The following is a 15,089-nucleotide window of genomic DNA, read 5'->3' on the forward strand; positions in this document are numbered from 1 at the left end:
ATATAGCCACAGACCTGTCAGAGTGCCCATGCTGATCCCTGTCCACTGCCAAAAGCACCAACAATGGGCATGTGAATATCAGAACTGGACCATGGAGCAATAGAAGAAGGTGGCCTAGTCTGATGAATCACATTTTTTTTTATACATCACGTGGATGGCTGGGGAACACCTGGGGAACACCATACTGCATCCTGTTACCAGGATGCAGTATGGGAAGAAGGCAAGCAGATGCTTTGTGCAATGTTCTGCTGGGAAACCTTGGGTCCTGCCATCCATGTGAATGTTACTTTGACACGTACCATCTACCTACCTAAGATAACGTATACCACCTTTCATGGAAATGGTATTCCTTGATGGCAGTGGCCTCCTACAGTAGTATAATGCGCCCTCCCAGCAAAGCAAAAATGGTTTATGAATGGTTTGAGGAACACAGCAATGAGTTTGAGGTGTTTACTTGGCCTCCAAATCCCCCAGATCTCAATCCAAATGAGGCGATGTTGTGCTGGACAAAAATGTCCATGGTGTACCTAGGCATTTTCCTCCCACTCCTGCAGTAAAATTAGCTTGGGAGCAAGACTTGCAAATCACAATCAGTGAGACAGTTTGGGCTAAAGTATTAAAGAGAATCCACTCCTCTTCCATGTGTGCAAGACACTCCCTTATTCAATTTAAAGTTGTTCACCGGATGCACCTTCATAAATCTAAATTGGCTAAGATTTATCCAGCAGTAGATCCAACCTGTGATAGATGTAAATCTGAGGAAGCCACTCTGATTCACATGTTCTGGGTCTGTCCTAAAATACAAGAATTTTGGGGAGGTGTTTGTGAAGCCCTTTCTGCTGTTCTTGCTGTTAATTTCAACCTAAATCCAATTATGTTGCTTTTTGGGGTTGTTCCTTAGGGTTTGATATTACCTGTTGGGGGACACAGGGTGATCGCCTTTTCAACTTTGTTGGCACGCTGTTTAATCCTTCTGGGGTGGAGGGACGCTGCCCCACCCACAGTAACATGCTGGATTAGGGACGTGTTAGCTACTTTAAAACTGGAGAAAATCAGATGTATAATGAGAGGCTCAGAAAATAAATTTTATCAGACTTGGAAATCTTTCCTTCTTTTCTTTAATCAACCCTCAACACAGGTTCAGGAATAGGGTTTTTTTTTTAATTTAGCTTTACAGATTGATCTGGTATTATTCATCAGTATATACTATTTTACACTCTTTGAATAGTACTTCATGACAGCAAGGACTGGGTTTGTTCATTATTAAGGGGTGTTTTTTTTTCTTTTTCTTTCTCTCATGGGTATTTCTTGTACATTTATATCTTTATAAAGTGTTTTTGTAATGTAAAAATTTTCAATAACTATATCAAACACTGAAAAAATGTCCACGGAGGACACACCTCACAATTTACAGGACTTAAAGGATCTGTTGCTAACATTTTGGTACTAGATGCAACAGCACATCCTCAGGAGTCCATGCCTTGACAGCTCAAGGCTGTTTTGGCAGCAAAAGGAGGACCAACACAATATGAAGCAGGTGTTCATAATGTTATGCTCCTTTTCTTTCTCAGTTTTCTGCTGCCTGAAGTATTCACTAATCACAAACAGTTGTGAATAATAGAATAGAATGCCTTTATTGTCATTATACAGGATGTACAATGAGATTGGAGGGCCACTCCTGTTCAGTGCCATGCAAAAGAAAATCAAACTCTCTAAAATAAAAATAAAAATAAAAATATTAATATTGTGGCCATCATGACGATTAGTATCAGAGCCACAAACCAGGATGAAGCATGGAGCATCCACAAATACATCAAGAAAGATAGTGCAGACTATACAGAGGTACCCTGGAGACTATCCAATACATAGTAGCAGGATATAAGATGCAAGCTGGGACAGCTTACACTGAGAGGCACATCCAAGTGGCTGGGATAGAGTACAGAGAAACCTGTGATGCATAGGGACTAGAAGTCTTCATGTCCCGATGGGAGATACCACCAAAGGTGGTTGAGAACAACAATGCACACACACACACACAGAGAGAGAGAGAGCAGCTTTTGGTCTTTCATAAATTAACCCTCAAATAAAATCATCCCAAAATATCACTTTGATATAAAGTGATATATAAAATATCTCTCTATTACAAGAGAGAGAGTAACAATAAACTATTCATGTCAACATCGGTGTCATAATGGGCAGCAAATTCCAAAGATCTTTGAATGATCTTCCTATCATGACAATGATGTCATTAAAGCATTAGCTTCTTCACAAAGTAGAAGAAATTTCTGATGCACAACCAGCCAAAAATGTGTTTATTTATGTTTAAGTTGGCACATCCAGCACAGACACTATAGTGCTATTTTTTATATAAACCAGTCCCTCTATTAGCTTCTTTTAATTTATACAAATGCATACATTTTCCTTCATGAGTTTTTATTTAAAACCAATAGAAACACTAAATCCATTCATTTCTGTGGGTTCTGCTGGGTTCCTGTTGTGTCCTTCTCTGTGGTTTACAGAGAAGTAACAGCGCCTCTCCTCGTATCTTACACATACATCCTGTTTTCTTCGAAACTGTGACCTGACTCTTTCTGTGAGATTTTCTAAACTTAGTTTGGTTGCCCCACTAACTAAGTGGGGTTAGGTTAATTGGTGATTCTAAATTACCCATAGATATGAATATGAGTGTGAATGGTTGGCTGTCTTTCTGCGTTAGCCCTGCGACAGGCTGGCGACCTGTACAGGGTGTACACTGCCTCTCACCCTATGATACCTGGGATAGGCTCCAGCACCCCCCACGATCCTGAAAGGGTTAAGCAGAAGAAACTGGCTGGATGGATTTTGGTTGCCACATTTTGGTTAGAAAATGGCAGCTGTTTAAAGGAAACATTAGAGACTGGATTCATTTTGGGCTGCCTTGTTAGAATTATGCAGGGAAATTGACCTGTTGGAGGAGATTCTATGAAGTTTAGACTGGTGGTTGGTGTCAGATATTGAACTGAGAAAACAAACAGGGTCAACAGCATGCTAAAATCACTGATGACTCCCAACCTCCATGTAGTCTGGAAACGTTTGCTTGGCTGACAAACAATGGTTGGCACACAGCCAGGGCAGGAGGCTGCCAAACTGGCAAACCCTCCACCCCCAACTCCTCCTCCTCCTGCTCCTTCATCAGTGTCCAATGCATCATGACCAGTGCACACATCCTGCCTTTGTGGGCCAGGAATGCCAAGAATCCAGACTACTGCCCATTTCCCTGCTGCTGCCCAGCAAGGTGCTTTTTTCCTGTCCTCTGTCCCATCACTCCGCAGCGTCCCAGTGGTTTTACAGGCCAGCTGGCCAGGTTGCTTGGGTGGTTGCTTGTGTAAGTCAGTGCACTGTATTTGGTTTGATGTTGCACACTTTAAGACAGCCACTTCAGTCTGAAGTTTCAGCACCTCAGGAATTGAGCTATGTATAGTGTAATCAGCATAGAGCCTGAAGGCCACAGGTTTGCTCTCTGCAGCATACACAGGTTTGAGGTTTTTAGGGTGGCTGAGATGAGTCTTGTTTCATCTTCAAATCAGGTTTGAATGTGATGTCTTTAACGCCTTAGAGTGTGGAAAGGCCTTTACTGAAATGACCAAAACATCTACCAGAATAAAAAGTAAGTAAGTAAACCATTATCCAAAAATGATATAAATTTCATAGGAATGTGGAGTGTTATCCATCTGTCAGAGTGGTTTTTTAAAGGGTCAGAGTTCAGGTGTCTGGCACCAGGGTCAAAGTTGGTCCTGAGACAACTGGGTCTACTTCCTGAGAGCAGAAGTGAAAATAGTCCACTGCTGGCATGAAAGAAGTCTTTGTGGATATTTCATGGATTATTTTGTGCAGCTTTCATTCTACATGCCGAATATTACAAGTAGATTACAGGATCTTCTTGCACCTTAGTACTGCTGATGTCATCCCTCTACACCATCTGATATTTTAATTAATGTATTATCTCTCTAATGGAATTGACATTTAATTGAAAAAACGACCAAGAAAGAGTTCGTGCAGGCACAGGAAAACCTGCAAACTCCACACAGAAAGACTCCAGCTGGTTGGAAGCTTTGAACAAGGAGCTTTGTTGCTCTGAGGCAACAGTGCGTAGACCGCAGGTTAACAGGACCCCAGATAAGAGCCCACATTAAATGCTTCAGAGTTCAAGCAACTCACACATCTCAACATCAACATCTCCCTCTGGACACACTGCCGATGTGCTCTTATTTGTTATGAATCTGGACTTTATGGTCAAATTGCTGTAAAGAAACCACTTCTAAGGAAGAATGACGAGAGGAAGAGAATTGGGCCAAGGAACACAAGGAATGGAAATTAGACTAGTGGAAATCTGTCTTTTGGTCTGATGAGTCCAAAGAGATATTTGTTTCCAAGTGCCATGTCTTTGTAAGATACAGAAAAGGTGAGCAGATGGCTCATGTGTAGTTCCCACCGAAAAGTATGGAGGAAGCAGTGTGATGGTATGGGGGTGCTTTGCTGGTGACACTGTTGGCGATTTATTCAAAAATCCAAGGCACACTTAACCAGCATGGCTACTACAGCATTCTGCAGCAACATGCAATCCTATCTGGTTTGTGCTCAGTGGGACCATCATTTGTTTTTCAACAGGACAATGACCCCAAACACACCTCATGTCTAACCAAGAAAGAGGGTGATGGAGTGTTGCTTCAGATGACCTAACCTTCATAATCACCTGATCTAAACCACACTGTGATGGTTTGGGATGAGTTGGACCGCAGAGTGAAGGCAAAGCAGCCAACAAGCCCTCAGGACCTCTGGGAACTCCTTCAAGACTGTTGGAAAACCATTTCAGGTGATGACCTCATGAAGCCTAGTGAGAGAATGTGCAAAAGCTGTAATCAAAGGTGCCTACTTTAAAGAATCTAAAATCTAAAACATATTTTGGTTTGTTTAACACTTTTTAAGGTTATTACATGAATCCTTATGTGTTCCTTCATAGTCTGGATGACTTCAGTATCAATTTACAGTGTAGGAAAAAAAAAAACTTTGAATGAGAAAGTGTGTCCAAACTTTTGAGTGGTTTTGTGTGTGTGTGTGTGTGTGTGCGTGTGTGTGCGTGTGTGTGTGTGTGACTGTACCCATTCTGTTTATAAAGAACAGGGGGGAGACCTTCAGCAGCCTTATCAAAAGTGCCAAATTAAATTTCCCATATTTCATGACAGCTTGGGCCAAATTAATGCAAGGACTTTCCTGCTCTCCAGCAAAACACTCTTACGTGCCAGTATGATGACAATGGGAATGCAGAGTTTTTCCTGCCAATCATGGGAACATGAGGCTAAGCCTGTGTTTCCTGGAATGCTGCCCATTAGGAAAGAGATGGAGGGAACACAGGATGTCCTGAGCACAGTGTCCTGCAGTGCAGAGGAGAGTTGTTTACAGGGGCTTTCTCCAATCTCACAGTTAATCATCCTGTTTCATGCAGTGGGATTCCCTGCACAGGTTTTCCATTACACCTGTCCAACCATTGGATTTACACTCATGTGTCAAGGGTATCCTGACTTGTTTCCTTTAAAGTGAGTTCATCCATATTACACAAAAGATTTAAACACACTCTGAAAAGTACAAGCAGTTTAACCAGGATTTAGTAGCCCGTGTCAACCAATGTTTTATTAATGACACCTTGACTCATCCATTATTACATTAACTGACTAACACATCTGTGTTTCACACCTCCTCCTCTCCCTCTGGACACACTGCTGAGATGCACGGTGATGATGTCACGGGGCAGGGGCATGTGTGTCTATAAGTGCAGAGGGAACCCTCTGAGTGAAGTAGAGCTGAGCTGTGCTCACACCAATACACTGCAGGAGCGCAAAGAGGAGCAGAACGGGTACCTTTGGGTGCACAAATTCAGCTGTGGATACTTTTCATTCTAGACTTGCCAAACACGACTTCTCTCCACTGGGGGCTTTGGAGGTGAACAGCTTTTTACTTCTACATTTCTTTGGTTCTTTGAGGAAGTTTTACTTTTTTCTATTTAACTGCTGAGATCAGGATGCTTCGCCCTGTTGCTTTACAGCAGGTCTTCTTCACCCTGTTTGTACTTGGCAGAGCAGCAGTGATGGTGAGTTTCTTTGGCTTTAAATACCTTCTGTTTTTATATCTATGGACTTCCATATAGTTATTCATTTCAGATAACATATTTTGATTGCAATTAAAAATAATTGTAATAAAAAATCAGTCTGAACTCACCTTTCACCCTGTTCTTTAGGCGGAGAGTGAATGCCCAGCTGAATGTTCCTGTGATCCCTTGCCCCCGCTGTGCCTGCCGGGCGTCAGCTGGGTAACTGACCATTGTGGCTGTTGCAAACTCTGCGCTCGGCAGTTGAATGAGGCCTGCAGTGCCACAGAACCCTGCGATCATATCAAGGGGCTACGCTGCCATCTGGGGGCTGGAGGAGACCCAGAGAGAGGACTATGTCAAGGTGAGCAAGCAGTTTACTGAAAAATCACAGCTTTGCCTTGAAGTCCTTAAAAGGCTGAATTATTTTTATGTTGTTCTGTGGATGGTAAATTGTACATGCAAAGAAAAAAACTAAAATGAAATACACAGCTCATGTACCAAGAATCGGTGGTTCTCAGTGAGGCCCCAAGAGATAAATTAAAGTGCTCACCAGATAATTAAAAAGAAAAACAACAAAATTATTCTTTTACTGACAATTTTTTCTTACAAAATTCTTGATAATTTACTTAAAGCTCTCAAAGTCCCTCAACACGATAAACAGTACTGCTCAAGGGTACAGTGTTTTTCTCTTTTTATTTCCCACTCTTAGAAAAATACTTACATATGACCTGCTCAGCTATTTATTTAAATATTACTGGCATATTTTAAGAGACTTATTGTGGAATTTAACATTTCTGGTTGCAAATTTGAATTTCCTCTGTATAACACTTTAGTGAAAAAGACATTTCACTGAAACTGTAGGTTGCTGGATATAACAAATACAAGTCTCAAGGGTTCAGTGACAACAAACATTCTTTTGTTGACAGCTTATATCAAGAGGAGTGACAAATGCACGTTGATTTATTAAAGAAATCGACAAGCCACAGGGCTGACACATACTTCCTAAGAGAGGGTAGATGCTCACAGCTGAAATTACAGGACAAATAACCAGTGTACACAGACACTACACAGTTACATTTTAAAGGACGTCTCTGACTCCTGGGAAATATGTGGATGCTGTTATGTAATGAGTTTCAATGCATCTAGAGAAGCTCCTTAGAGTCTGATTTAAAAGAAAAAAATAGGAACACAAACTGGATGCATTTCTTTTCTATTAAAAGGTGCTATGAATCTGTACTGTGGGAGGTACAGATACAAGGCAGCATCTGTTAACTGTTTTAAAAACATGAAATTGTCTCCATTTTAGGAAATCCATTTCTTTTCTCAGTGTGCTCTTATTTGTTATGATTGGGAAAATCAAAAACCTGTTTTATTTGTTATTATCTATCGTCCACCTGGTCCCTACTCAGAGTTTCTGTCTGATTTCTCAGACTTTTTATCTGATTTATTGCTCAGTTCAGATAAAATAATTATAGTGGGTGATTTTAACATCCATGTAGATGCTGAGAATGACAGCCTCAACACTGCATTTAATCTATTGTTAGATTCAATTGGCTTCTCTCAAAATGTAAAGGAGCCCACCCACCACTTTAATCATACTCTGGATCTTGTCCTAACATATGGCATAGAAACTGAAGACTTAACAGTATTCCCTGAAAGCCCCCTCCTGTCTGATCATTTCTTAGTAACATTTACATTTACTTTAATGGATTACACAGCAGTGGGGAATAAGTTTAATTACAGTAGAAGTCTTTCTGAAAGTGCTGTAACTAAGTTTAAGGATCTAATTCCTTCATTGTTGTGCTCTTCAGTGCCATGTGCCAACACAGTGCAGAGCAGCTACCTAAACTCTGCTCCCAGTGAGGTCGATTATCTCGTCAATAGTTTTACATCCTCACTGCGTATAACTTTGGATACTGTGGCTCCTCTGAAAAGGAAAGCTTCAAATCAGAAGTGCCTGACTCCGTGGTATAATTCACAAACGCACAGCTTAAAGCAGATAACCCGAAAGCTGGAGAGGGAATGGCGTCTCACTAAATTAGAAGATGCTCATTTAGCCTGGAAAAAGAGTTTGTTGCTCTATAAAAAAGCCCTCCGTAAAGCTAGGACATCTTACTATTCATCATTAATTGAAGAAAATAAGAACAACCCCAGGTTTCTTTTCAGCACTGTAGCCAGGCTGACAAAGAGTCAGAGCTCTGTAGAGCCGAGTATTCCTTTCACGTTAACTAGTAGTGACTTCATGGATTTCTTTACAAATAAAATTTTAGACATTCGAGAAAAAATTATTCATAACCATCTGAAAGATTATTCTTCATGTTCGGCTGCTTTCAGCACTGCTGGTATTTGTTTAGACTCTTTTGCTCCAGTTGATCTTTCAGAGTTAACTTCAATAGTTACTTCCTCCAAACCAGCAACATGTTTATTAGATCCCATTCCTACTAGACTGTTCAAAGACGTCTTTCCAATTATTGATGCTTCAATCTTAAAAATGATCAATCAGTCTTTATTAGTTGGCTATGTACCACAGACCTTCAAGGTGGCTGTAATTAAACCTCTGCTTAAAAAGCCATCACTTGACCCAGCTGTCTTAGCTAATTATAGGCCAATCTCCAACCTTCCTTATCTCTCAAAGATTCTTGAAAGAGTAGTTGTAAAACAGCTAACTGATCATCTGCAGAGGAACGGTTTATTTGAAGAGTTTCAGTCAGGTTTCAGAATTAATCACAGTACAGAAACAGCATTAGTGAAGGTTACAAATGATCTTCTTAGAGCCTCTGACAGTGGACTCATCTCTGTTCTTGTCCTGTTGGACCTCAGTGCAGCTTTTGATACTGTTGACCATAACATTTTATTACAGAGATTAGAGCTTGCTATAGGTATTAAAGGTACTGCACTGCAGTGGTTTGAATCATATTTATCTCATAGACTCCAATTTGTTCATGTAAATGGGGAGTCTTCTTCAGACAGTAAGGTTAATTATGGAGTTCCACAGGGTTCTGTGCTAGGACCAATTTTATTTACATTATACATGCTTCCCTTAGGCAGTATTATTAGAAAGCACTGCATCAATTTTCATTGTTATGCAGATGATACTCAGCTTTACCTATCAATGAAGCCAGATGACACACATCAATTAGTTAAACTGCAGGAATGTCTTAAAGATATTAAGGCCTGGATGACCTCTAATTTCCTGCTTCTAAATTCAGATAAAACTGAAATTCTTATTCTCGGCCCCACAAATCTTAGAAACATGGTGTCTAACCAGATACTTACTCTGGATGGCATTACTTTGGCCTCCAGTAACACTGTGAGAAATCTTGGAGTCATTTTTGACCAGGATATGTCCTTCAATGCACATATTAAACAAATATGTAGGACCGCTTTTTTGCATTTGCGCAATATTTCTAAAATTAGAAACATCCTTTCTCAGAGTGATGCTGAAAAGCTCATTCATGCATTTATTACTTCTAGGCTGGATTATTGTAATTCATTATTATCAGGCTGTCCTAAAAGCTTTCTGAAAAGCCTTCAGCTGATCCAAAATGCTGCAGCTAGAGTACTGACAGGGACTAGAAAGAGAGAGCATATTTCTCCCATATTGGCTTCTCTTCATTGGCTCCCTGTTAAATCTAGAATAGAATTTAAAATTCTTCTCCTCACATACAAGGTCTTGAATAATCAGGCACCATCTTATCTCAAAGACCTCATAGTACCATATCACCCCAACAGAGCACTTCGCTCTCAGACTGCTGGCTTACTTGTGGTTCCTAGGATACTTAAGAGTAGAATGGGAGGCAGAGCCTTCAGCTTTCAGGTGCCTCTTCTGTGGAACCAGCTTCCAGCTTGGATTCGGGAGACAGACACCCTCTCTATTTTTAAGATTAGGCTTAAAACTTTCCTTTATGATAAAGCTTATAATTAGGGCTGGATCAGGTGACCCTGAACCATCCCTGAGTTATGCTGCTATAGGCCTAGTCTGCTGGGGGGTTCACATAATGCACTGTTTCTCATTCACCTTATTTACTTTGTTTATACTCCACTCTGCATTTAATCATTAATTGATATTAATCTCTGGCTCTCTTCCACAGCATGTCTTTCTCTCCCCTCAGCCCAACCGGTCGCGGCAGATGACTGCCCCTCCCTGAGCCTGGTTCTGCTGGAGGTTTCTTCCTGTTAAAAGGGAGATTTTCCTTTCCACTGTCGCCAAGTGCTTGCTCATAGGGGGTCGTTTTGACTGTTGGGTTTTCTCTGTATTATTGTAGGGTCTTTACCCACAATACAAAGCGCCTTGAGGCGACAGTTTGTTGTGATTTGGCGCTATATAAATAAAATTGAATTGAATTGAATTATGATGTATTAGTTGAAGAGCCCTTTTAGGTTCATTTACAGTTTAGTGATGTTAGATTTACTGCAATAGTTTCACATGTTTAAATGTTAAACCATTTTTCTTTTGCTGTAAATTCTTTCAGCACCTCTTTTGACCTTCTGTCAGAAAAGTTTTGTTTTAGTGCTTGAGTTGGCCTGAGTGTGTGTGTGTGTGTGTTTGTGTGTGTTTGGGGGGGGGCAAATGAAGGTTGAGCGAGCACTATAATTCTATGAGTATAGCCATAGTTACCTCTGCCAAGGAGGTGTGTAGGGTGGGGTCATGTTAACAATCCATTAAAATTTGGTTTACATCCACCAAGGTCTTCAAGGTCAACTTAATGATTCACTGGTCCAAAATTGAAAAAGCCTTACAACTTAGAAACTATAGTTCTTACCACGGTGGCATGTATTGTCAGCATATATAAAGTATTCTATAAATATTAAAATATAATATGGCCTGCAACTAAGGTCATGAGTACCTTGTTATTACAGGGATATCCACTGTAAGTAAATTTAAGTTCTGCATAATTTCCGAGAACTAAGGCCTTAAGTTCCCTGTTACAGGGTAGTTATGCCTTAGTCCCTGTAATTACACGTAAAACCATGTGCACTTACAGCCTTATTCCCCCATAAATTACACAGAACATAAATGTATTTAAAGGATACAATCCTGTAATTACATGTGCTTAGACGTAAATATAGGGTACTTATGGCCTCAATCGCAAGCTGTATTATAAAGCGTTACCAAATATCATGTCACATTTGACCTATGATGTCTCCTTCAAGGTCAATAAATTGATCTGAAGGTCAATGTGATAATAATGCTATGCAGAGCTATTTAAAACTATGTTTCTTACTGCCATCGTATGTGTATAAATAAGCAATGATATAAGATGATTCCTAATATCACATTACTTTGGACATTACTCTGACATCTTCTTCAAGGTCAAAACTTTCATTAGGTTAAACTTTCATAAAATAGATTTTATTTTTAAAACTATTACTACTACATTTAAAATATACGGCCTTTGTTTGCATTGCCAACATTTAAGAATTTATACTGGTATATGGGGATTCTAAATATCACATAATATTTTGCAGCCAAATATCATGTCACATGATCTCACTTTTATATTTCATCTGCTGTTTTTTCCAGTTGACCTCAAAATGTCTCATATCTTTGTGCTCATATCTCATATCTTTGTGCTGCATAGAAATATGCTGTAGTATAATATTATATTGATATATTTTCATATATTTATATGTATTTATATCATGTCCAGTTATTTACAAAACATTACGTACGCCTACATAAAGTTTGCGTAAAGTTAACATCTGTTATGCTGACCCTGTCTGATTTTTACTGCACTACAAACTTCTCAAAGTACATTTAATATGAAGAGAGACAACATAATGAATACATACAAAATAGAATACTATTCCCTTAAAAGTAAATGCTGCACAAACAGTGAGCTACCTTGGCAGAAGTTTGTGCTTTCTGAGGGCTTCTTGTTTTTTCTGCAATCCCTCAGATCTTGACCATTTATTTTTAGCACATGTAGATTCAGGGAATGATAACAAAAATTGGCTTGCACTCAAGTATAAAAAGCAACATGGAAGCACAGTAACCCACATTGACTCCTTGATTATTGGCTGAAAACGTTTCTACACCTTCTGATGTCCCTCAACAATAAAAATTTAGATTCTGTTGTGTGCATGAATGCTGCCAACAAGCTAATGCTAACAGTTTTCCTGTGATGGGGCAGCTTCCACTATAAATGACACAAAGCAACCCACAGGGATTGCGGCTAGAGAAGTGGCTTTAGTATGGAAAGATGGTAGAGTGTAAGGTAGATAACTGCATCTAGATTTATTTGAAGAAGCTGCTCATTCTTCGTTTGAAAGTATGTCCTCAATTCACGGTATAAGAATGTGTTTACATAGTAATATAGATAAGCAACAAAAGAGAAGCATAGAAAAGTTAAAAATGTAGTTCATCAGCAGTGTTTTCTGTGAGAGAGCCAACACACTAAGAGAAAAGTAAAAAAAAAAACAAAAAACAAAAAGTAGCCCATGGTTTCTTTATATAATTTTTTTTTTGCTGTATCCTTCAGTTTCCTGTTTGGTGTGTGTGTGTTGACAGCTGAGGCCTATGGCTTGCCCTGTGCATTCAATGGGCAAGTGTACCAGCACGGTGAAGACTTCCAGCCCAACTGCCAGCACCACTGCACCTGCATGAATGGTGTGGTGGGCTGCATGCCCCTCTGTCCCTACCAAGTGCCCCTGCCGCAGTGGCGATGCTCACATTCCCGGTTGGTGCAGGCTGAAGGTAGCTGCTGTGAGGAATGGGTGTGCGACAATGTCAACAGCATCAGTGAGGAGCCGGGCAATCCAACACACACCTCCCTGTCAGAGAGATGGCCCCATTCAAACCACATCAGTCCTTTGCTGCCAGCCCAGCTGCAAAATCACCTCCCAGCTACCAGTGGAGGAGACACATTCCGAAATAAAGGTGAAAATAGGATAAATTGGAGAATAGTCCATCCCTAGTGGAGAAAAAAAAATTTACTCAAATAATTTGATGAAATTATGGGTGGTAAAATGTTCACAAAACCCTCCAGAACTCAAAGAAGTCCCTCACAAGGTGCCTAATTGTCTGCTGGTATCCATGATTTCACTGGTTCATTGTGCTCTCACACAGAGATGGAATCCTTCCCCCTGTCTGAGGTGCTACAAGAGTCCCGCTGTTTACCACAAACCACTGAGTGGACCCAGTGCTCCACCACATGTGGGATGGGCATTTCAAGTCGTGTAACCAATAACAACCCAGAATGTCAGCTGGTCAGAGAAACTAGATTGTGCCAGATCCAGCACTGTGAGCTGCAGCTACCTAAAAATAACAAGGTAGGATATATCCAAATATTAACATAAAATACTGGTAGGAGCATGCAGGGTTTGTTATTTAACTGTGGCTCTCTCTGTCATCCTGAAGGAGAAGAAATGTCAGCGAACCTTCCGCCCACACAAACCAATCAGCATCACCTTTAGTGGATGCTTTACAGCTCGACGATATCGTCCTCGTACCTGTGGGGCTTGCACTGATGGCCGCTGCTGTGCCCCATCCGTCTCCCGCACCGTGCAGCTCCACTTCCACTGCCCCAGTGGTGACACCTTCTACAATGTAATGTGGATCCAGCGCTGCAGCTGCAGTACAAGCTGTGGTAAAGACACTGATCATTCCAGCTCTTTAGTCAGCCTCTACAATGACATCCACACTTTCAGGGACTGAGGCTGACTTATCAGTGGACTGCTTCGTCCCCCTCGCAAAACTCACTGACTCCCTGTCTGTCTGCTGGGTAGGAAAGCAATCCACTCGCTTGCACTTTAAGCTTCCTGCCATGATGATGTCAGTTTGTCCACACTGGAGATGTTACCTCTTTAGTGTCCTGGGCAGCGCTGAGGACAACACACTGCAGTGTGTCTGCTGTGTCACATTGTAGGCCAAGAGCTTTAACTGAAATTTTAATTTATTTTAACTTTGTGTCCTCTCCACAGCGAGTGACATGACACTTTGTTAAACAGAAGGCTTTTTAGACCAGAAACAGGAAAAATAATAAGAAATGATGGGAACCAAAGACATGCATCTTTATCTCCAAGGCATTTTGACATGTTGGGAACAATTAGATAACAAGATGTAGTCATTAGGAACTACATCGATTGTATGTTCACATGGATTGTGCTTTGCATGATTAACAGTTCATCTGTTTCCTGTAAACACATTTATGGTGAAATGGATTACCATGTGTCTGTTTGAACAATGAGAAATTTTCAAAAGGAAGAGTTTACAGAATGTACTCATTATGCTACTATGATATATAGATTAAAATCATATAGTCTATACTGATTTCACTCTTAGCTGTGGAGTGGGAATACTCGAGGATCACCTCATTTTTCGAGGTGTGATACTATTTCTCATGTGTCTATCACAGTGTACATACAATACATGTTTTATTTGGAGGGATTCTAAAGATACTATATATTTAACATGTGTCATTTATGTTCATTAGAAGTTTGTGTTTGTAAGCTTCTTTAGGTCAAATAAAAACTGTGCAATCTGTGATGTGTCTTTATGGTCATCAAAAGTTTTAGCAGATGTTATACAAAGAAACCACTGATGGCTGGGTGAGCTGTCCACAATACAGAAGAAAACAATATGATTTAAGCTGCTTTTAATTACCTCATTGGTGTTGTGGAAAACTCAAGGCTAACTTATTCTTGCTCCTCTTGCTTTAGGATCATCCACCCTTAAAGCAAACTTTCTTCTGACTGACTGCCCCTTTCAAACAGGTTTGAACAGCAGGGGGTTTTTCAAAAGTAAGGGAAGACGGGAACAGGAAATTGGCTGATGGACTGGTGCCTTGTCTGTGAATGCTGTACAGCTCTCTGTTTTGAAGAACAGAGAGCTGAGCATGAAATCAAAGTTGTTGATGTCCTGGTTGAGTTACATTCCCACCATCACCTACGATGGTAGAGACTGAAAAATGAGGTGCCTGGGCTCTCTTTGATATTGCGATAGCGTGAGGCGCTTGCCATTTTG

At 40.4% G+C, this 15,089-nt stretch overlaps 1 protein-coding gene across 1 annotated transcript; it reads left to right on the top strand.

Annotated features, from left to right (window-relative positions):
• The first annotated feature begins 5,840 nt into the window (after positions 1-5,840).
• Positions 5,841-14,610, top strand: ccn1l2 (cellular communication network factor 1, like 2). Its single transcript, XM_030723823.1, has 5 exons — positions 5,841-6,124; positions 6,272-6,485; positions 12,636-13,004; positions 13,194-13,396; positions 13,485-14,610. Exons 1-5 carry the CDS (start codon positions 6,056-6,058, stop codon positions 13,779-13,781), a joined length of 1,152 nt encoding a protein of 383 aa, XP_030579683.1. The 5' UTR covers positions 5,841-6,055; the 3' UTR covers positions 13,782-14,610.
• Positions 14,611-15,089: the final 479 nt, after the last annotated feature.

Source organism: Archocentrus centrarchus, unplaced genomic scaffold, assembly GCF_007364275.1.
Source record: "Archocentrus centrarchus isolate MPI-CPG fArcCen1 unplaced genomic scaffold, fArcCen1 scaffold_27_ctg1, whole genome shotgun sequence".
NCBI classification, from domain to species: domain Eukaryota; kingdom Metazoa; phylum Chordata; class Actinopteri; order Cichliformes; family Cichlidae; genus Archocentrus; species Archocentrus centrarchus.